This window comes from Acomys russatus, chromosome 9 (assembly GCF_903995435.1).
Source record: "Acomys russatus chromosome 9, mAcoRus1.1, whole genome shotgun sequence".
Taxonomy (NCBI): Eukaryota; Metazoa; Chordata; class Mammalia; order Rodentia; family Muridae; genus Acomys; species Acomys russatus.
Window position 1 is genome coordinate 66,004,334 of NC_067145.1, and position 22,897 is coordinate 66,027,230.

The following is a 22,897-nucleotide window of genomic DNA, read 5'->3' on the forward strand; positions in this document are numbered from 1 at the left end:
CTCCTATATTTCTCTCATCTAGAGTCCGAGAGGGATGTCCTCACATCTATACCAATCTCCTGGTAAATGAAGACTTTCATGGGACATGCCTAGTGTCCAGTTATAAGTGAGTATATACCATGTGAGTCTTCCTGTTTCTGGGTTAACTCACTCAGTATGATTGTTTCTAGCTCCATCCATTTGTCCACAAATTTCAGGATTTCCTTGTTTTTAAAAGCTGAGTAGTATTCCATGGTGTAAATGTACCACAGTTTTTTTATTCATTCCTCAACTGAGGGACATTTAGGCTGTTTCCAGGTTCTGGCTATTGTGAATAAGGCTGCTATGAACATGGTTGAACATTTGTCCTTGTTGGGTGGTGGATCATTTTCTGGGTATCCAAGGAGTGGAATAGCTGGGTCTTGAGAAAGCCCTATTCCCAATTTTCTGAGAGAGCGCCAGATTTCCAAAGTGGTTGTATAAGTTTGCATTCCCACCAGCAATGAAGGAGTCTTCCTCTTTCTCCACATCCTCGCCAGCATGTGGTGTCACTTGAATTTTTTATCTTATCCACTCTCATGGGTGTAAGATGGAATCTCAGAGTTGTTTTGATTTGCATTTCTCTGATGACTAAAGATGTTGAACATTTCTTTAAGTGTTTCCCAACCATTTGATATTCCTCTGTTGAGAATACTGTTTAGTTCTGAGCCCAATTTCTCAATTGGGTTATTTGGTTTGATGATGTTTAATTTCTTAAGTTCTTTATGTAATTTGCATATTAGCCCTTTGTCTGATGTAGGGTTGGTGAAGATCTTTCCCCAGTCTGTAGGTTGTCACTTTGTTCTGTTGACAGTGTCTCCTGCCTTACAGAAGCTTCTCAGTCTCACGAGGTCCCGTTTATTAATTGTTGACCTTAAGGCCTGGACTGTTGGTGTTCTGTTCAGGAAGTTGTCTCCTGTGCCAATGTGTTCCAGGCTCTTCCCCGCTTTTTCTTTTAACCGATTTAGTGTCTCTGGTTTTATGCTGAGATCTTTAATCCACTTGGATTTGAGTTTTGTGCATGGTGACAAATGTGGGTCTAATTGAATTGTTCTACATGTAGATATTCAGTTAGACCAGCACCATTTGTTGAAGATGCCATTCTTTTTACATTGAATGGATTTGGCTTCTTTGTCAAAAATGAAGTGACCATATGTGTGTGGATTCATTTCTGGGTCTTAGATTTGATTCCATTGATCAACCAGCCTATTGCTGTGCCAGTACCATGCTGTTTTAATTACTATTGCTCTATAGTACAGCTTGAGATTGGGTATGGAGATGCCTCCTGAGGATCTTTTATTGTATAGGATTGTTTTAGCTATTCTGGTTTTTTGTTTTTCCATATGAAGTTGAGAATTAATCTATCAATGTCTTTAAAAGACTGTGTAGATATTTTGATAGGGATTGCATTGAATCTGTAAATTTCTTTTGGTAAAATAGCCAATTTTACTATGTTAATTGTCCCAATCCACAAACAAGGGAGATTCCTCCATCTTCTGATGTTATCTTCAATCTCTTTCTTCAGAGATTTAAAGTTTTTTTCAAACAAGTCCTTCACTTGCTTGGTTAGAGTTACTCCTAGATATTTTATATTGCTTGTGGCTATCGTGAAGGGTGTAGTTATCCTAATTTCTTCCTCTGCATGTTTTTCATTTGCTTATAGGAAGGCTACTGACTTTTCTGAGTTAATTTTGTATCCAGCCAATTTGCTGAAGGTGTTTATCAGCTGTAGGAGTCCTCTGGTGGAATTTTGAGGGTCACTTATGTACACTATATATCATCTGCAAATAGGGATAATTTGACTTCTTCCTTTCCCATTTGGATCCCGTTGATCTCCTTTTTTGTCTTATTGCTCTGGCTAGAACTTCAAGAACTATATTGAAGAGATATAGAGAAAGTGGGCAGCCTTGTCTGTTCCCCAATTTTAGAGGAATTTCCTTGAGTATCTCTCCATTTAATCTGATGTTGGCTATTGGCTTGCTGTATATAGCCTTTATTATGTTTAGGTATGTACCTGTATTCCCCATTTCTCCAAAACTTTAAATATGAATGGGTGTTGGATTTTGTCAAATGCCTTTTCTGCATCTAAGGAGATGATAATGTGGTTTTTTTCTTTTTAGTTTGTTTATATGGTGGATTACATTGAAGGACTTCTGTACATTAAACCATCCCTGCATGCCTGGAATGAAGCCTACTTGGTCATGGTGAATGATATCTTTGATGTGTTCTTGTATTTGTTTTGAGAGTATTTTATTGAGTATTTTTGCTTCAATGTTCATAAGAGAAATTGGCCTGAAATTCTCTTTTTTTTTTTTTTGGATCTTTGTGGGGTTTAGGTATCAACATGACTGTGGTTCATAGAATGAATTTGGTAATGTTCCATCCATTTCGATCTTTTGGAGTAGCTTGAAGAGTATCAGTATTAGCTCTTCTTTGAAGGACTGGTAGAATTCTGCCCTAGGCGTTTTTGGTTGGGAGAAATTAATGATTGCTTCTATTTCTATAAGAGAAATAGGACTATTTAATTTGTTTATCTGATCTTGATTCAATTTTGGCAAGTAGAATTGATCAAGAAAATTGTCCATTTCCCTTAGATTTTCAAATTTTGTGGCATATAGGCCTTTAAAGTAGGATCTTATGATTCTTTGTATTTCTTCAGTGTCAGTTGTTATGTCTCCCTTTTCATCACTGATTTTGTTGATTTGGATAGTGTCTTTCTGCCTTTCATTAGTTTGGCTAACAGTTGGTCTATCTTGTTGATTTTATCAAAGAACCAGCTCCTGGTTTTGTTGATTTTTTGAATTGTTCTCTTTGTTTCTAATTTATTGACTTCAGCCCTGAGTTTGATGATTTCCAGATGTCTACTCCCCTTCGTGTTTCTGCTTCTTTTTTTTTTCCCTAGGGCTTACAGATGTGTCATTAAGTTGCTTTTGTGGGATGTTTCCAATTTCTTTATAAAGGGACTTAGTGCTATGAATTTTCCTCTTAGCACCGCTTTCAATGTATCCCACAAATTTGGGTATGTTATTCCTTCATTTTCATTGAATTTCAGGAAGTTCTTAATTTCTTTCTTTATTTCTTCCCTGACTCAGGTGTCATTAAGTAGAGAGTTGTTTAGTGTCCATGTATATGTAGGCTTTTTGTTGTTTCTATTGTTGTTGAAGTATTATTTCAATCTTCTTGTATTTGTTGAGGCTTGCTTTGTGACCTACTATGTGATCAATTTTGGAGAAGGTTCCATGGGGTGGCGAGAAGAAGGTATAATCCTTTTTGTTTGGGTGAAAAGTTCTGTAAATATCTGTTAGATCCATCCCACACTTTAATAGTGGGAGACTTCAACACCTGACTTTCACTAAAGGATAGGTCTTTGAAACAGAAACTAAGGCAAGAAATAACATCACTAACTGCAGCCACCATTCTTAACTCCTGAGCCAACTCTAATGCCCTGTAACACATATATTTTAAATTGCAAGTTTCTGGAAGTGCTAAGTGTATTTCTTTTGCTCAGGAATTCTGGCTCCACATCCCTAGCTACCTTGGAAATTTCCATTGTCTCTGAAGCATATTCCTTATGTTAATTTAATACCTCTTATTAGAGTTAGTGAATTCTAAATTAGTCATTTTTAAGTGTCAACATTTTAACATTTAAAAAATATTTTTTAAAAAGTTTTGAGACTTTTAAAATTTTTATCCCCAAAGTTACAACACTGGTCAACTTACTAGTGGCTTTTTCCATTTCCAGTTGTTTCCTGAAGAGTCTGATTCACATGAGGAAGAATGGAAACATTGCTTGGGTTTGTAAGTTTCTTTTCCAGTAAACTGCTATGAATTATATGTGGACTCTGAGATACCTAATATTTATTAAGTGACCAAACTATCAGTGAACACAGAGCTAAAAAAGAAAACAAAACAAAAAACAAACAAACAAATACCAATCCAAACACTTACACAGGAACTTTAGTACTTAACACAGTTCAAGTTCAACATGAGCTTTTTCCCTGAAAGGAAAGATACTAATTCTTATTGCAACTCTGTTATTGGAAGCACAGCAGCAGGCTTTCCAGTGTACTTTCCTTAAACACTGGTCATAACGGCCACCAAGAAACCTTTCAATTCTCCATTTGCACTAATCTTTTTAAACAAATATATATGTGTGGGTATGTGCTTGTGAGTTCAGATGCTCAGCAAGGTCCAAAGGTCAGATCTCCATGAGCTGGAGTCATAGGTAGTTATGAGTGACATGGTATGGATGCTGGGAACCGAAGTGAGGGTCCTCTGGAAGGACTAGTACCATACTTTCTTAAGGGCTGAGCCATCTTCCCACACACTTTTTTTTACTTTAGTATGTATTTTCTTCTAAAAATATATTAACTTTTATGCCTGTACATAGGTCTGTGTACCACATATGTGCTTGGTACCCACATACACCAGAAGTGGGGAATGGATCCCCAGAAACTGGAGTTACAGGTAGTCATTAGCCACCATGTGGCTGCAAGGAACCAAACCTAGATTCTCTGCAAGAGCAGCCAGTGCTCTTAACTGCTAGGCCATCTCGAGCCCCTTAACATATAATTTCAAATGACAGAATTACAGACTCTTCAGACCTCAAACTGAGGTCTCTGAAAAGTATTTCCAGGAACAGGCCAAGTAATTTCAAAATGGAAAATGCAAAGCAGTAAATGAGGACACATGGACATAGCATTCTTATTAGAGAGATTATAAATGCTAAAGCCGTATCTGCCCATGAGAATGATGGCTGTGGTATGTATTTTTAAACTGCATGAGACTGCAAAATTCTTTCTGCTGTCAGTTTGAGAAAAAAAATTACCATAAATTTAATTAAGCAAATGAGGCCACAAAAGCAAGTCCAGTAATTTGTCAAATTACATACATTAGCCCAACTTTTCTTTTTACCCTGCTTTGTATAAGTGACCCACACACTTCCATTGTATCAGATCTGTCAGTCATGACTCCAATCACCTCAGGAGTCCTGGACCCTCACATGTGGCCTAATTCAGCAAAAAGGATTTATAGTTTTTATTCGACCGCTTCTCCCCCTCCCACCTTAAAGCTTAAAGTAGGAAGTAGAACATTTGGATCACCTCAGTCATTCCTCTTATAGAAGCAGGATCTTGACTTTATTGTTCCTTAAATGATCTCTGAATTTTATCCAAATTCAGAGAAATATGCACACTTCAAGTTCAAAATTACCAACACTTCATTTCACAAGGCAGAGAGTATATCAAAGTGGCTCTTGCATAAGCCTTCATGTTAACAAATTCAAATAGCAGGTCCCTGAGTTAATAACAGGCAGCTGGCTGCTGGGTGAGCAGTTTATCAGAATTACTAAGCACAATTAAATGCCGCAAGGAATCTCATTTGAGACAATAAAAAACCAAGAAGAACATGAACAGTGGGTGGAAGGGAAAATGCAACCTCTTAGGACAGACTTCACTGGATGGTGGTACATTTCTATAATATATCTATAATCATTGTTATATTATTATTCTATAAGGTGTCTATAATCATTGTTATATTATTCTATAATGTATCTATAATCACTGTTATATTATTATTCTATAATGTATCTATAATCGTTTTTATTTGGAGATACGATACAAGACATAACTTGTATGGCAGAAGGCTTAACTTTCAATCTCAAACTTGGGACTGTGTATGAATTGAATGTGTTTTTAAAAACATGATAACCAACATAAAGGGAGAAAATCATCATGGATAATGATGGGTTTATTACTTAACTATGAGGAGGAATATCCTAAATGTTAGCTTTAAGGACACTTCAAGTCTACCTGAACACTCCTAGACTTCATGAAAGAAACACAGCCTTAAACTCCAGCTCTATACACTGTGAAGAAATGGTGTGTGAAGAGGGAAACAGCAGTTTTAAAAATAACTCCAGCCCTCTTCCTTTTGGACTCAGGTCCTACACATGCTAGGGGCAGTTGTGCCATGGATCAGAAGATGACTCATGAACTCTCAGTCAACATTCACAAAGAATGCTCATGGGAGCTGGGTGTGGTGGTGCACGTCTTTGATCCCAGCACTGAGGAGGCAGAAGCAGGTAGCTCTCTGTGAGTTTGAGGCCAGCCTGGTCTATCAAGTGAGTCCAGGACAGCCAAGGCTACACAAAGCAACCCTGTCTCAAAAAAAATAAATAAATAAACAAATAAACAAAAAACCAAGGAGGAAGGAAGGAAGGAAAAGAGAATCAAGACCCTTGGGCACTCCAGGATACCAGGACAAGTGCATGGTGAAGGATATGGGGACGTGTATACCAGGCTCCACACAGGATATGGGGACGTGTATATCAGGCTCCACACAGCTACATGGCCTGTAGGAATAAGAAATACCCCAATCATACCCATATGTAACTGTCTAAAAACATAATTAAGATGAGGAATCAAACAAGCTCAAATTTTTGTTATCATAGTCCTGTAAATACTTCCAAAGAGCTGCCATCAGTCTGAGTAAGAATTAACTAGTAGCTACCAAATAAAGTCAAGAAACATAAAAGACACTGCTAACTGATCCAGCCTCTCAGTACTATTCTAACAAAAATCCTGTAAACTTATAAATTCTCTCTTCCTTAAGGAGTCTTTGGTTACTACCATAACTGGTTATCACAGCAACAGAAATATAACTAATTCTGCAATAGATCATCACACAAATTTACCATGTTGCTCATTTGCTAGGAAACAGGCGCGCGCGCGCACGCGTGTGTGTGTGTGTGTGTGTGTGTGTGTGTGTGTGTGTGTGTGTAGCATGTGTAGTAAGCTCAAAAGAAATCTGAGAAAATGTACAAATTGAATGATTCTAATCAAATCAAATAACCTGTACATTCAGGACTCATAATCAAAAACAGCCTATAACTCTGCCACTGTGATTAAATTACTCACTGATTAAATTGACCTCTTTATTGAGTTTGATGCTGGACCCTGTGAAGTACCTGAAACAAATGCAGACTCATGCACCCCTGCTCCTGAATATAAAGAAACCAAATATCTACAAATAAAAGATGCTCATTTCAAGCATAGATGTCCACATTCTATACATGACAACAAAATAGGTGAGGTTCAGCAAATGTGTGCAGCTGGAGGACCTTTAGAAAATTATAATCCCATTTATTTTAAATGCCAATTTCAATTCTGTATGTGAAGAGAAAAATATGTTCACATACACAATCTTTAGGCACAATAGTGAATGACACATCCATTAGGAAAATTTCAAGTTACTGGCATCCTCTGAAGTGGCTGTCTTTAGTTTACTTGAGAGGATGCTCCAGAAGACAGATGTAAGCAGAGTGCAGCCACTGAAGACACTGTAAGTTGTAGTAGACATTTGAGAATAGCGATTTCTCACACAGAGAGGCAGTGATAGCATACTATCTATGGCATAAAAGCATGAATCCATCAAGCATTTCATAGATGTGAGAGCAGAGGCCATTCTGGGTATTAGAAGCTGCCCCTTGCATTCTGAAGTACAAATAAAAACACTGACTGACTAAGATGGCCACCATTAATTGTCAGCTTGGCCAGATCTGGAATTGTCCCCTAGGTCAACAGTAAAGGGTTATGGAGATTAGCATTTGGCCATGAGTAGGGTGGGGTTATCTTAACTAGATTAAATTGAGGTAGGAAGACTTGTCTGTCATGGGTGTCACCATTCCCATGGCTTAAGACCTGGACTGAATAAGAACATGAGCTGAACACTAGCATTTGCCATTCTTTGGCTCCCAGTTGTGAATATAATATGACAACCCACCTTTCCTGCCACTATACCTTCCCCACCATGGGACTCAGTACCATAGATGGAGTCAAAATAGACCATTCCCCCTTTAGGGTGCTTTTGTCTGGTGTCTTTAGATGCTAATGAGAAATTTAACTAGCATGCCTGCTTACACCAACCTCTCCTCCAGCTCTCAAAAACTAATAAAATATATGAGTCCCAGAAATGTGAGATGAGAGTCAATGCTTTAAGCCACTACATTACAGTGATGGTCACTTGTTTTAAGAGACAGAGGAAACTACAGCTAAAACTACAGCACAGCTAAAGAGATATTCTCTGTGGTGAATGAAGGTAATGATTCAGATGGTTTTATATTTAGCCCACAGTTTATAGTTGCTTTCTTCTGGGAGGGGGGTAGGGTATGCAGACAAAGCTATGCAGCCCTACTCAACAGGGAAATCATAACACTGATGTGAACACAACCAGGATGCCTGTCCTGTGATGGGCTAGTGTGATGTCTGCCACAGTACTGTCGTCTCACAACTCCACGAGGGCAGTACTATTATTTTGATTCATGTTTTAAATAAGGACACTACAGGTAGGGAGATGGCTCAGTGGCATGCGTCACTCTCCCAGGGCTTGGACTTGGGGAGTGTGCTGTATAATCTCAGCACGTGGCCACTACAAGACGCAGCATCAGACTCCCCGAACTTCACCTTTTCTTCTTGCGCAGGTACAAGATCATTTCTTTTAATGTAGCTACTTGTCTGAAATCAATGCCTCGAGGCTCAATACATGTACTCATAAAAAACTCATTTTTTGGTGCTTTGACATTTGAAAAGTGTATTTTTAAAAATCATGTACCAGTGAGTTTGGCTTGATGCACTTTTGAGTGTTCTCAGAGCGTGTGATTCAAAGAGAGGAAATTTTGTGAGAATAACAAGTATGCTAGTACCTCACAGTCTACAACTCTTAGTTCTCACAAAAAACACAGCTGACTTCTACCTGCTAGCTCTATAAACATTCAAGCCACTGGGTAGCCCTGTCCCTTTTATTAGACATCAAAACTATTTAGAAACAAGCTGTATTCTTAAAGTTTCATATCAAATAACAAACCATTTTAGTAGATGGAACCATTTAAGTACTTTAAGAATACTTCTGAATGCTGGGCGTGGTGGCACATGCAGTTAATCCCAGCACTCAGGAGGCAGAGGCAGGCGGATCACTATGAGTTCAAGGCCAGCCTAGTCTACAAAATGAGTCCAGGACAGCCAAGGCTACACAGAGAAACTCTGTCTCGGAAAGAAAGAGAGAGAGAGAGAGAGAGAGAGAGAGAGAGAGAGAGAGAGAGAGAGAGAAAGACCTCTGAACAAGATGTGGTGGCTCTTGACTGAAACTTTAACACCTCTGAGTCTGAGGCAGGAGGATTTCTGAGGGTCCGCTATACTAAGTGAGGTGGTTTTTATTTTCTCAGAAAATAAATAATACTGTTGAAAACATCACATATTCTCACCCTGGAAGTTCCATTTTCTGCCTCAATTCTAAAGGATAGCCTAATAAGAACAAATTAATTCTGGGAACAGATTGAAATGATCGCATGTGAACAGTGAGCTTAAAACTTAAGGGAAAATTCAGAGTAATATGAAATCCTACATATATGTAACAGACTCCTCACAGGGGCACGGCAGTTGTTTTTTGTTTTTTGGTTTTTGACCCTGAAATCATAGAACCATTGATGACAAAACTCACATGAGTTATCACTGGAGCCATGGAGACTTTATATGACATAGCTTATTTCACCAGTGTTTAGAATGTTGGCATTAAATAAATGGATGGATGGAATTCAATGCACTCAAGATTCAACTTGATATTATCTCTTCATAACATTTTATCATATCCTAAATTCTATTTGCTTTAAAAGCACCACTCATAATCTATAGTAAACCACTGAGGTCCACAGTGAGATACACCTACCATAAATTAAAATCAATAAGTAACACAAATGCCAACATACTTCCCCATCTGAGAACAAGCTATATGGGCAAGCTCTAGTTAATTTTAATCACATCTTCCTGGATTAAGCTAAACTTGTTTCTTAGTGTCTAATTTTAATTTTTGTTGAGAGCTTCATACATGAATAATGCCTCTATCTCACTCCCCCAGATCTTGCCACGTTCCCTCCCTCCCAACTCATGACCTCTTCTTCCTTAATTACTACTGTTACATGCATATATGTAAATATGCATATGTGTATATACCACCTACTTAATTCATTTAGCATTGCTGGTAATAGATCCAAGGCTGATCATTTGAAGTCGGACAACCTATGTGGGAGCTGGTCCCTTAAACAACATCAACTCTCCCTTTGTTAGCAGCCACTGGTCACCTGTAGCTCTTCATCTAGAATGAAATCTTGTTGACTATCCCTGCCAAGCTTGCTGTGTCAACTGGTGTTGTTCCTATGTTGGCCTTGTTCAACCATATGCTTAGTATTTGATGGGTGCAATTTCTCTGCAATGTCTTGGACACACATCCAGCAGCAGATATCCTAGGCCTCTGGCTCTTATTTCTGCAACTCTCCCCTACATTTAAGGCTCAGGGAAAACACTATAGTACCCTTAGTATTCCAAAGAGCAGTCAAATAGGTATAACCCAATGTCAAAAGGGACACGGCTCCACAGTGTCCCAGGAGCTACCAGACCAAAAGTCAGAAATACAGGCAATGTAAAGTATTTCTTTTTTTTAGATACATGCTCCTAATAGGTCATACGAGTTGTGTATTGCAGTTATGGCATCAAAAGAGAAACCTTCACAACTAATGATTAGTACTGCAAACATTAGTTTAGAAAGAAGTTTCAATAAATCTCTTCACCACGCTCTTTCCACTATCCTGCGTCGCTGTTCACTTGGCAGACATGCCTGCAGACACAGAATAATTAGATTCAAGGATGTGTTTAAAATTAAAATTATATAAAGAGAAGTGTATGCCAAATATTTTTGGTAAGTTAACCAAGATAAAAACTTGCAGCAAGGGCAAAAGTTAAACAAAGGGTTAAACTTTCTGAAACCAGAACAGCAAGTGCTGTCACTGTGCTCTAACATGGTGACTCCATCAGTAAACTGCTCAACTCTCTGTGGCAAGCCTAGTTGGGATATTGGTGCAGGAAGGGGATGTGGAATTAACCAAGATTCCATAAAGGAAGGAAGCCATGAAAATCAGAGAAAACACAGTCAGGAATGAGTTCCAGGACAACCAGGTGAGTTGCTCATGTATGAAAATTAAGTAATGGATATGAATAGCTTGTTTATAGATAGGATATCACACTGTAGGCCAGGCTTTCTGAGAATTCACTATGTGGCCCCAGTCTGGGTTCAAACTCATGCAATCTCTCCCCCACAGCCTTCTAAGTGCTAGGATTACAGGTGTGAGCCACCACATGTGACTTAGAAGCTACATTGAAGGGAACGCTAACTCTCCTACACCCAGCATCATCTGATCAGTACTCAAACTTGGTGATGAAGACTTGCCTTCCCTCTGAGCAGAGGACAGAGCTAAGACACGGCAGTCCTGGGGCTCTCAAGCCACTCCTCAGAATACTGTGCAAGAGCAAGACTCACAAGAAGACTTGAGCAACGCACACTGATGGGTTCAGAGAACTAAGATCCACAGCAAATGTGGGACTCACAGAAGAAAGAGAAGGAAAGATGTGTGTGAGTGTAGATGTCATAAAAAAAAAATGGGGCAAGATGCACTGGGCACAGTACAGCAGGTGCTTCACCTGCAGCCTCGCTGGGCTCTCTCTATGCTCGACATCAGAGCGCATCTGAGAGCAGCTGGCTGTGGCCCTCTGAATAACAAATAACTAAATGAAATTCAGTCGAAAGTCAGGTGTAGCTCAGATCTATCTCTGTTTTATCATGCACTGGACACTTTCATCACTTTGGGTAAAATGATCAATGCTTTTGGTTTAGAGAGGGGCCATGTGACCAGGAAGAAGGATTCTCATGTGTGCCGAGTGCGGGAGAACTGGTTCCTACAGGCCAGCAGCACCTTCCCACGGCACGTCCTAGCCATGAGCTGTTGGGAAACAGTCACTACCCAAGAGGCCTTTTGAACCTAGACCTTCCGAAGGTCCATTATGATACGCCCCAAACTGTTCACAACACCCCAACACCCTGTATAGGACAGTGGCTCTCACCCTAATGCCACAACCCTTTCATACAGTCCCTCTTGTTACAAATGGTGACTCCAAACGTAAGATTATTTTCATCTCTACTTCATAACTATAATTTTGCTACTGTTATGAATCATAATGAATCTGTATTTTCTTTTTGTTATTGTTTTTTGGGGGGATTTTTCAAGACAGGGTCTCTCTGTGTTAGCCTTGGCTGTCCTGGACTCACTTTGTAGACCAGACTGGCTTTGAACTCACAGTGATCCACCTGCCTTTGCCTCCCAAGTGCTGGGATTAAAAGCGTGTGCCACCACACCTGGCTGAAACTTTATTTTCTAATGATGTCCCCTGGGAAAGGGTCATTTGACTCCCAAAAGGGGCCATGGCCCGCAAGTTGAGAACAACTGCTATAGGTGACCCCCACTAATCTCCATCCGATTTAGTGGCTACAGAAACCCTGGGGGGCTTTTGAAAAATGCTGATCCAACTCCTTACATGGATGCCTAGTCTATCTGTAGTAGAAATATTCTAGTTAGAGAACAATTCAAAACTAAATTCAATGAAGTAAGAGCATTGAAGAGAGGGTCCAGAGTTTTAGCAATAAAACGTTAAAAGCACACATCCCTAAATAGTATTTTAAATTGCTTCCTCTGGGCACAGGATACTCAGAGCTCACCTAGTTCAAACTCACGGATTCGGTGCTTTCCAAAGTTAATTTCAGAAAAAGCAGCAGCTTTGCAGTATAAAAAAAAATTTATTTAGGGCAACTGAGGTAAACCAGAATTCACCACAATGGGGAATGCAACAATGCACATTGTCCTGCAAGCAAAAGCAAATGGCTCTTTAGGGGCTTTTTGTTTTGTAAAGACAGACTCAAATTTCAGAACTGGTATGTTTCTGTGATGTTCAAAAGCCACAATGCCAGATAGAAACCACTGTTTCAACAGAAAATTAAACTTTTTCATAACTTCACTCTAAAAGAATGAAACCCCTTGTTAAAGGAAATATAAATTCTAAAAGAAACTTCAAAGCTGTTGATATAAAAAGTTTGTATTTGGTACTCACCACAAGTGATTTTAAGAAAACATAGTGCATGTACCACATTTGAGGGCGGGTAAACCAGCTTTTTGTATAATGGTGAATAAAAATGACTATTCTCTTCCACACTTGGTCCTTACGTTAAAACTTTTTCCTTTTTAATATACTCATTTTACTTTCTCTGGATCTACAACTCGTAGTGGAATTTCTGGGTCCTGTGACAATTCTAATTTTTGAGGTGCCTTCAAACTGTCTCCCATGTTCATTACAAAACTTTTACTCCTGCCAACACTATGCAAGCAGAGTCCCTCACAGAATTTCTTAAGATTTCATTCCAATACTGTGAGATAGATACCTGTGCTCCAACTTGCACCTAAAAAAAAAAAAAAAAAAAACTAAGAAACGGGATTATTCTTGAAAGACTTTAGTTTTGTTTTCCCTTTTATTTTCGAATAATTTCAGACAAATAGAGAACTTTCAGGAAAATTACAATAACCATAAATGGTTTGTCCAGATTGGTAACATATACACCTCATGTGTGAAATTTTGATCTAGAATTGATAAGAAAACCAACTAAAGTTTTAAAATGTGTTTGAAAACCTTAAAGCTAAAAAAGTAAATATTGTAGCATAGCCAATTAGTCACCATATGAAACACTATGACAATATTTTTTATCTATTTATGTAAACTGAAAAAAAAGGCTCAACAAAAATAACAAATAGCCAATAATGGCTAAAGAAAAGTCCCAGTTGAACTCTTGGGAACAAATAGTTTATTAGACTATGAAGCACTGTGCTAACTGGGAAGCTATTGGGTGGCCATTTATCCTCCCTGGTTACCTGAAAACTTTAATGAGCTGATTAAGAGAAGGTAATACCCAAAAAAGCAGTAGTCCTGTGTCTCCTGAAAATAAAGATAATTAAAACAACCCAATGGGATTTCAAGGAAAAATATCAGCATTAGGAGATAGGATAGGAATTTTAATTTTCAGGAGATGGTTTGCTGTTTTCAAAACTACAATTTGCTGAAGCTGTACTGCTATGGTTTTGTTATTTAAAACACAGAATGGTGCCATGAAATTTGCATTAGTTACAAAGATGCTTAGGGCATATTACTTGGGAAAGGGCATTTGTAGATAACACAGAGCTCAGTGACAATCAGGCATAAAGCTAGAAGTCAAACTGTGACATGGGGACTTTTAAGGAGATACACAAACCATACACATAAGCATGAAGCAGATGGGCACTAGGGAATATATGTGTGTGAGTGTGTGTGTGAGTGTGTGTGTGTGTGTGTATGTGTGAGTGTGTATACATGTGAGTGTATGTGTGAGTGTGTGTGAGTGTGTATGTGAGTGTGTGTGTATGTATGAGTGTGTGAGTGTGTGTGTGCATGTGTGAGTGTGTGTGCGCATGTGTGAGTGTGTGCACATGTGAGTGTATGTGTGTGTGTGTGTATGTGTGAGTGTGTGTGTGTGTGTGTGTGTGTGTGTGTGTGTGTGTGTGTGTGTGTGTGTGAGTGTGTGTATGACACCCTAAGCCTGTTAGATAAAGTAGAAGGTCAAATGTAAGGAAGCTACATGAAGAAGCCACTGACGTCACACAACAACAACAACAACAACAACAACAACAAAAATCCAGGCAGGCAAACATTCACACACAGCTAAGTTCAGTTAAAAACAAACACAGAAAGTGGGTACTTACCCCTTCCGACTTCTCCACTGTGTTGGCCAGCATTTCCTGCAGAGCCCGTACGGACAGGGACTGCTCCAGCACAAAGGTGCATATGGACAGGTCTGGGGGGACATTCTATGCGGAGAGAGGAAGAGCCATCAGGGTGACATGCAGCCAGGTGAACTTCTAAAGCTCCATTTCGCTTCCCACCTGTCACCTCTCACCACCTTCTTCCCATGTAGCATGCATTGTGCTTATGATTCATAGTTGATGTCTTATTATGTGTCTGTGAATGTATGCCTTCATGTGCTTATGTGTGTGCTGGTGCAGGAGTATGTATGTGTACATATGTGTGCAGGTCAGAGGCCAACAGAGTATCATTCCACAGATGCTGTCCACTTCTTAAATACTTATTTTTAAATAAAATCACTTTAAATTTATTTATTATTATTTTATTTTTTCTACATTGGTGTTCTGTCTCCCTGTACGTCTGTATGAGAGTGTCAGATCCCCTGGAATTATACACAATTGTAAACTGCTATGCGGGTGGTGGGATTTGAACTTGGATCCTTTGGAAGAGCAGTCAGGGCTTTTAACCACTGAGCCATCTCTCAGCCCCAAAATCACTTTATTTTTAAAATAAAATAGCTATTTTAAATAAAATATCTATATTTTTAAATATTTATTTTTAAATAAAATTATTTTATTCTAATCAACTTTCATATAAAAACATGACACAGCTGGTTTAAGGTAGCGGCTCAAACAAGCACTTGGCAGTCCCAAATCTATATACCCAGTGAACTTCTATACAATTAGAGTGCTCATTACAAAGCCATGGAAAAGTGAATAAACAACATTTTTAAATGACGACAACAACAATAACAAAATAAACCATGGAGCTTCTCTTAGGGCTTCACATTGTCACTATTGATTTTTTATTTTTGTCTTTTTTTATTTTGTAATAGTTCTTGATATTTTTATATAGAAAGTTGAATTCACTTTTTCCATCATGTAAAAAGAAAAAGATTATGATAAAGTTAATAGTAGAAAAATAATCAGCTTTTGATCCTTTAAAGATTTAATTGTATATGTATATGTGTATATATATACACACACTGTGTGTGTGTGTGTGTGTGTGTGTGTGTGTGTGTTTTGCCTGCACCTATGCATGTATATCACATGTGTGCCCAGTGTCCTCAGAGGTCAGAAAAGGACATTTTATCCCCTGGAACTGGGACTAAGAATGTTTGTTAACTGCCACATGTATGCTGGGAACCAAGCCAGGTTGTCTGCAAAAGCGGTCAATAGTCACTGACACAGGCCTTTTCTTGGGTATAAGATAAACATTTATATTGCTGTAGCTGGATTCATAGTTTGCCTCCATCTTGTGACACGGGGATTTGGCTCCTGTCTGCATGTAAGGGTGTACTGTATTTTTCCATGTTATTTTTATTTACAGGTATGTTTCTTCATCTGTTTCCTGAAATCTAAACGCATGTCTATAAGAATGCATGAAGTTTTAACTCTGCCAGTGGCTTTGTCTCATTTTTGTTAGGGATCCTAGGTTCCCATCAAGAAGGCAAACAAGTTAGTTTAACATTTATACCTCCTTTCGGTGTGCTTCCAGCCACCTTCTGGGCAACATGGAGGCAGCTCAAAAAAATGTGTTTTAGAAATGTGTGCTGCTTTCAATCTTGATATCTTGACAGCAAAGAAAAAAGAAAGGACTCGGATTTCAGTTCTGAGGTAAAAGTCACATGGAAAGACTCCTGAGCTCCCTATCTGTGGCCTGAATGAACACTCCATTGAGACTCGAGTTTAAAAAAAAAATCTGTCTTCTAGGGGGATAAAAACCCCAATACGATATAATTTAATCTCTCCCATTTAAGGGAAGCCTACATTCTCCTGAAAGCGCAAATGAAGAAAGCGGCTGCTGCCTGGCTGGGCCATAGGAAGAACCCCATGGCACACTTGAAGACAGACCAGATGGCCTGTGGCTGAGGCAGGCTCATCAGCACTTGGCCACCCATCTGCTGAGCAGCTTTTGGCAAAGTACTGTGACCATTGAGGGTCAGCCCCTCCCTGCACCAGAGGAACAACAGAGTGGCACAATCGAGTTGCTGCTGCTATTGTACTGACTGGACACAGGGACCCGGCAAGATTTCACCCACCAGCTGGCGAGCCACTGTTCTGATACTTATATGTTCCCTTGGTGACAATACAACTCTGGTCTCATGACCAGTGACCTTTCCTACACACTGTGAGAGGGAAATATCAGCCAGAATACACAACAAAACTCAGTACATGTTTTTCTCTTCCCATGGCTTTAAAAACCTTAGTCATAATACTATACCATATTGCTGGCCTGGAAATGCTATTTCAAGGTTTTCACTTTTCCATGGAAGTTCATCATTCCAGGTCTTTTTAATGTCTTTGTTTTTATTGTGTGGTAAGTATATATGTCAGTGTGTGCACGCATGTGCATGTGAGGATATATGGAGCCAGAGGCTGATGTCCTCTGAATATCTTTCTCCATCACTTTCTCTAATATTTTTTGAGTTGGGATCTCTCCTTGAGTTCACAGAATGATACTAGACTGATGGCCCATGAGCTGTGATCCTTGGTCTCAGATCTTCACACCAGGATTATACATACACGCCACAGCACCTGAATGTTTGACGGGGGCTGAGCATCTGAACTCTGGCCTACGCATTTGCACAGCAAAGACTTTGTCCACTGAGCCACCTCCCCAGTTCCCTTTTACCCTACCATTTTCCTCTCCACTCATATCCACAGAATATGAGGCACAGCAGAGACTGTTCCTGTGTCCATGAATTCTGCGTGTCACCTCCTTGAAAGACAAGGGTAAATGTTTGCTAATTAATGAGGCTGGTACACCTGGGTATCCCCAGGCATTGATTCAGAAAAGCTGGAGGCACTGAGCTTGGCATTCTGGACTACAATAGGGTCCAGGTAGGAGAAGGCATTAGTAGGTTTAAATGAGGGATGATTAGCAGGACATTGCCACTTCAAAGGCCACAGCTGTGCCAATTTAGCACTTAATTATGAAAATCTCCTGTGAATTAGTGGAGGTTCAAAGGGTTTCTACTCAACATCCATAGTTTATTAATACTACTCTTCAAGGTGCTACAGAACCATGTTTGAGTCCATAATACAACCTAATAGTACATGGTTTTGTTTTGTTTTTAAATACCAAAGACCCACTGTGCCCATGCAAAACTAGAAGGATGCCTGTATGCCACATTTCTTCCCGTATACTTCTCTCTCTCTCTTTAATACTGTAATATGTCGACTCTGTTCACATGCGTCTTGAGTGGCAGTCATTACTGACTAGCATCCATGAAATTGTGAAAAGCCACCCCCGTTCATGCAATCAGAGAAGAGGTTGCTCCTACTAAAGAGGTGTAACGCACAGAGGATGGGGATGGGGCTCAGGTGGGAGAATCCTTGCCTAGCCTCCACCAAGTCCTGGCTTCAGTGGCTTCAACTGGTAGCAAAAATCAAGTATTACTATACTTGGAGTATACTATACAACCCTATAACCGCAGCACTGGAGTAGTGGAGGCTGACGGTCGAAAGTCCAAAGTCAAACCTCAGCAACGTAATGAGTTCAAGGTGAGCCTGAGCTACATGAGACCCTGTCCTACAAAATGAGAAGAATAACACATCAGGCTTCTCGAAGTTATCAAAGTAGCATACGTGAACACCCAGGCACTCCATGAGGCCTCTCGCTTCTAACACTGCCAAGGCCAGCCCACTGCAAGCAAGTCGATTTCTGCCCTATAAAATGTGAAGCAGTAATGATTTTATAAAGGCTTTTTTTTTAAAACTATGTGCATACTGTGTGAGCATATGTCATGTGTGTGCAATTGTCCTTAGAGGCCACAAGATAGCACTAGATCCCCTGCAGCTGGAGTTATGGGTAGTTGTGACCCGCTCCACCTGCATGCTGGGAACTTTTGTAAAGGACATGTGCTCTCTACAAGAGTAGTGTGCGCGCTTAACCACAATTTCCTCAGGAGTTACCATCAATCTGTTCTTGACTCATGGTGTGTGGGGATGCTTATCAGGCAGAGCTGAGGTCTCTCCAGTCCTAATATTCAACACCTTTTGGTGCCCTGTGCTATTTTTGCCATCTCTCCATCCCCAACCTATTATTTATGATCTCAAATAGGAGTGCTATTTACCAACCATTCAGACACTAGGTATGACCTGCATACTTGCTGTATATAAAATCTATAATTTCCAGCCATTTACATGTACACTAGAATGCTGATCTAAGAAGGGGATCAAGGTGAAGAAATCTATTACTAAAATGTTATAGAGTTGGTGAGATGGCTCAGCAGATAAAGGCTGAGCCCACCAAGCCCAGTGACCTGAGTTCAATCCTCTTGGCCCATATGGTAGGAGGAAAGAACGGATTCCCAAAAGCTGATCTCTACTCACGCCAGGAGGAGCACCCACACACATGCACACATGCACACAGAAATAAATAAATACATACATGCAAAAATATTTTAAAAGTTGTAGTTATAACACTGAATTCTCAGAATTTAGAACCATTTGAGTAAAGATATAAGTAAAGGAATAAATAAATGAAAAGGACACAATAATGAATGAAAACATGAGACCATTGCTCTTGTTCAAACAGCTTAATTAACTACAAGGCAATTTCACACACTGCTCAAAGGCCCGGTTTTTAATGGCTGCATATGTAGCAAGCATCTGGCCTTGTCATACAAATGTAGAGATAAGAAAGGAAAAAGTAACACAGGGCACCAAAGGTGTTGAATATTAGTGTCGGAGAGACCTCTGCCCTGCCTGAGAACCATCTCAACACACCATGAGCTTGATGGTGACTCCTGAGGTAACTGTGGATTTGTAATGTCTCCGGGGAAGTTTGTGAAAAGGAGATTTAGACAGAACCTGCTCGTAGGTGCACCAGCTCAATTTGGTGACTCTGAATCAGAGCCATTGTAGAAGCTAACAACCTGAGACAAGCCCTCTGAGAAAGAACAAACAGGAGCAAGAGTGTAGCATGGGAACAGCCATCCTTTGTGGCCAGCCATGTTGTAGGGCTATCTGCACGCCTAAAGCTCTTTCCCTTGCTGTGTGCAGATCAGAGTCAAGATTGCTGTAGAAGAGGCAACTTTTCTGGTTGAAACTCTTTATAGGAGTGGTATACAGTGGAATTACAATGCAAACAAGACCTGCTATATGGAATTAAACTTGGAGCTGTGCTTGGAGGCTTGATTTTCTTTGACTAAAGTTGAGAGATCTGGACAGCTCTGGGGTAGTGTGAAGTCTCATAGTCTAGAAACCTGAATTTGAATCTGACAAACTGAAGTACAGTTTGGTTAGCCAAATATTCCAACTCATCTACCAAATAATTTGGATCAGAAAGGGTCAATGGGTGACATAAAGAAACCAAAGGTGGTTCGGGGCTTAAGAGCATTTCTTCCTACAGAGGACCTTGGTTCAGTTCTCAGCACCCATATAGTGGCTCGTGACCATCCATAACTCCAATTCCAGAGTACCTGGCATCCTTTTCTGAGCTTTAAGGACATTGGGCACATACAGGGTAAACATACATATGTACAGGCAAAATATTCATACACATAAATTAAAATAAATATTTTAATAAGGATATTTTAGGAAGATAATTCTAGGGGATAGCTACTTGATAAATATGATTTGCATATATATGTATATATACACATATCTATGTATATATGTATATGTGTGTATATATGTATATATACATATATATGTGTGTATGTGTTTGTGTATATGGCATACAAAAACGTAAGAAACATCTATGGCTTTGATAGCTGCTGCACTTTGGGTGAGATATATGTGACATTTCTTCTCGGCATCCCCCACCTTTGCTTCTGTCCCACCCCCACCCCACATACCACCTCCTGCTCACTAGATAAAATGGTTTGTCAAGAACTTTGCACCAGCTAGGCTGTGAGGACCAACAGCCTTAACCCCTTCTCCAAGGAGCTGACCCAGCAGGCACACTGTGAAGGTGACAGTGTAGGGAAGCCCCATGTTGCCTAGACCTAACTCCATAAATCGCCACTGTAATTACACATGTGAGACACACAGGTGGCCTGCAGACTCGAAGGCAAGCAGCAGATGTCACGCATGTACTGTCCTACCCTCGAGTATGAGGTCCCTCATAGAGTGCGGGTCCCTGCCCGCTCAAAACGGCATACACATTCGTCACCATCAGTGCTGCATGCTAAGTGATGCACAAACAAAGACCCAACTAGGAAACTCTTCCTAAAATATAAAGACCTCTTCAGATTTTGACCAAGGACATTAATATCCAAGAATGAAAGATTTAATCCAGGAGATGTACTCAATGGTGAAAGCTGCATATAAAAATCTAGCAAGAAAATTCCTGAAATTAGAATTGTTATACTCTCTAAAATATACAGTCAAGATTTTGGCAGAGGCCAAAAAATGCAAAGTCTAATCTACACTGCTGTGATGAGATGATTAGGACAACTAATCTTGGTCTTGGACTTAGGGGGAAGCACCTGGAAAGAGGTATTATTTTCTTACAAATATAGCTTAACAATAGAAGACAAGGCCACTGTATACCTCAGTGGGGCAGCTTCTTCCTCACATGGGTGGTTTGCCCCCCAGCACCAAAAGAGAGAATAAAGCTGGACAAGAGCTGCTTTGGTATGATACCATTTATAAGCATAGATAAACATTGACAAGACACATCCCACAGACTGAAAGCTACACAGAGATGTGTGTATAAAAAGGTATTTATAAAATGGATGTATGTGAAAGCATCAACCTGAGAAATCTGGAAAAGCTGCATCAGTATCATCCAGAGAAAAATTGGTTTTAAGATAAGAAATTATGTCATGAAAGGTACAATGAAAGAAAGAAAGAAAGGAAGGAAGAAAAAGAAGAAGAAGAAGAAGAAGAAGAAGAAGAAGAAGAAGAAGAAGAAGAAGAAGAAGAGACAAAAAAAGTTAAGACAGGTATAACAGAAAAAAAATGGAACTGAATCTACACATAATCATGTACACTTAGAGGCCCAGGTAACACACACACATACACACACATACACAGAGAGAGAGAGAGAGAGAGAGAGAGAGAGAGAGAGAGAGAGAGAGAGAGAGAGAGAGAGAGAGAGAGAGAGAGAGAGAGAGAGAGAGAAACCCACCACTCCTAAAAAAGAAGACAGATCAACACACAATATTCAATTTTCTTTATGTGTGTATGTGTAGACCTGTGTGTACCACATGTGTTCAGGTTCTCAACCTTTATAATGCTATGACCCTTTACTATAGTTCATTGCTACTTCTTAACTTTAATTTTGATATTGTTATTAATCATCGTATAAATATCTGATATGCAACCCTAAAGGAGTCACAACACACAAGATGAGAAACACTGCCTTGGTGGCCAGAAAATGGTGCTAGATGCCCTGCAGCTGGAGTTATGGGCGTTTGTGAGTCCCTCAACATGAGTACTAGGAATAGAACTCTGTTCCTCTCTGGAAGAGCAACAAGCACTCTTAACCCCTGAGTCATCTCCCTAGAACCACCAAATTCCACTTTTATAATAGTAAATACAATATGAAATGGAACTGGGAGCACTCATTCACAAAAACATGGGTGAGAAATAAATATATTTTAAAAAATAACCAGTAAGCTAAATATCTGTATGCACCAAAGCTTAAGGTTTTGTATTTATCCTTTGCCCATCAGGCTGAAAGTCAGACCACCTAGGTGAGTAACTTAGTCCATGTGCCTTTGAAAGGAACTGGCCATTAGCAGGATTCTTCTGAGTCAGGCTTGTCTCCTCTTACTTTGACAATGCATGTCAGCAAAAAGCTGTTTGACTTGATCCACTCAGTATTGAAAGGTTTCCTTGCAGACAAGATGCATCAATACATGAAAACTCTTAATTCCACTTCCATCAGCCATTATAGGGAGGCAATGAACACAGGGTCTTGACAAAGCCACAAGAATACTCTAAATTTAGACTGTGCCTCCTGCTATGACATGGACAAGATTTAAATGGAGCTTCCCACCAACACATCAAAGATTCATGTGCTGAAACTCCAAGACACGGTGCCAAAGGGAAAGAAAAACAGAATTCTACAAGCAATAGGATGGAGAAGGTAATACAGGAACTAGGCATTAATCCAGAATTTGACCCCTAAAACCCTGCTAAGATGGGGCTGCTATTGAC

General features: G+C 39.7%; 1 protein-coding gene across 1 annotated transcript in view; it reads right to left on the minus strand.

The window, feature by feature from the left end:
• Positions 1–22,897, minus strand: part of Ryr2 (ryanodine receptor 2) — a 561,576-nt gene that overhangs the window by 349,329 nt on the left and 189,350 nt on the right. Inside the window, 1 exon segment of the mRNA XM_051151477.1 lies at positions 14,681–14,785. Within this exon segment, the coding sequence (XP_051007434.1) occupies positions 14,681–14,785 (105 nt within the window).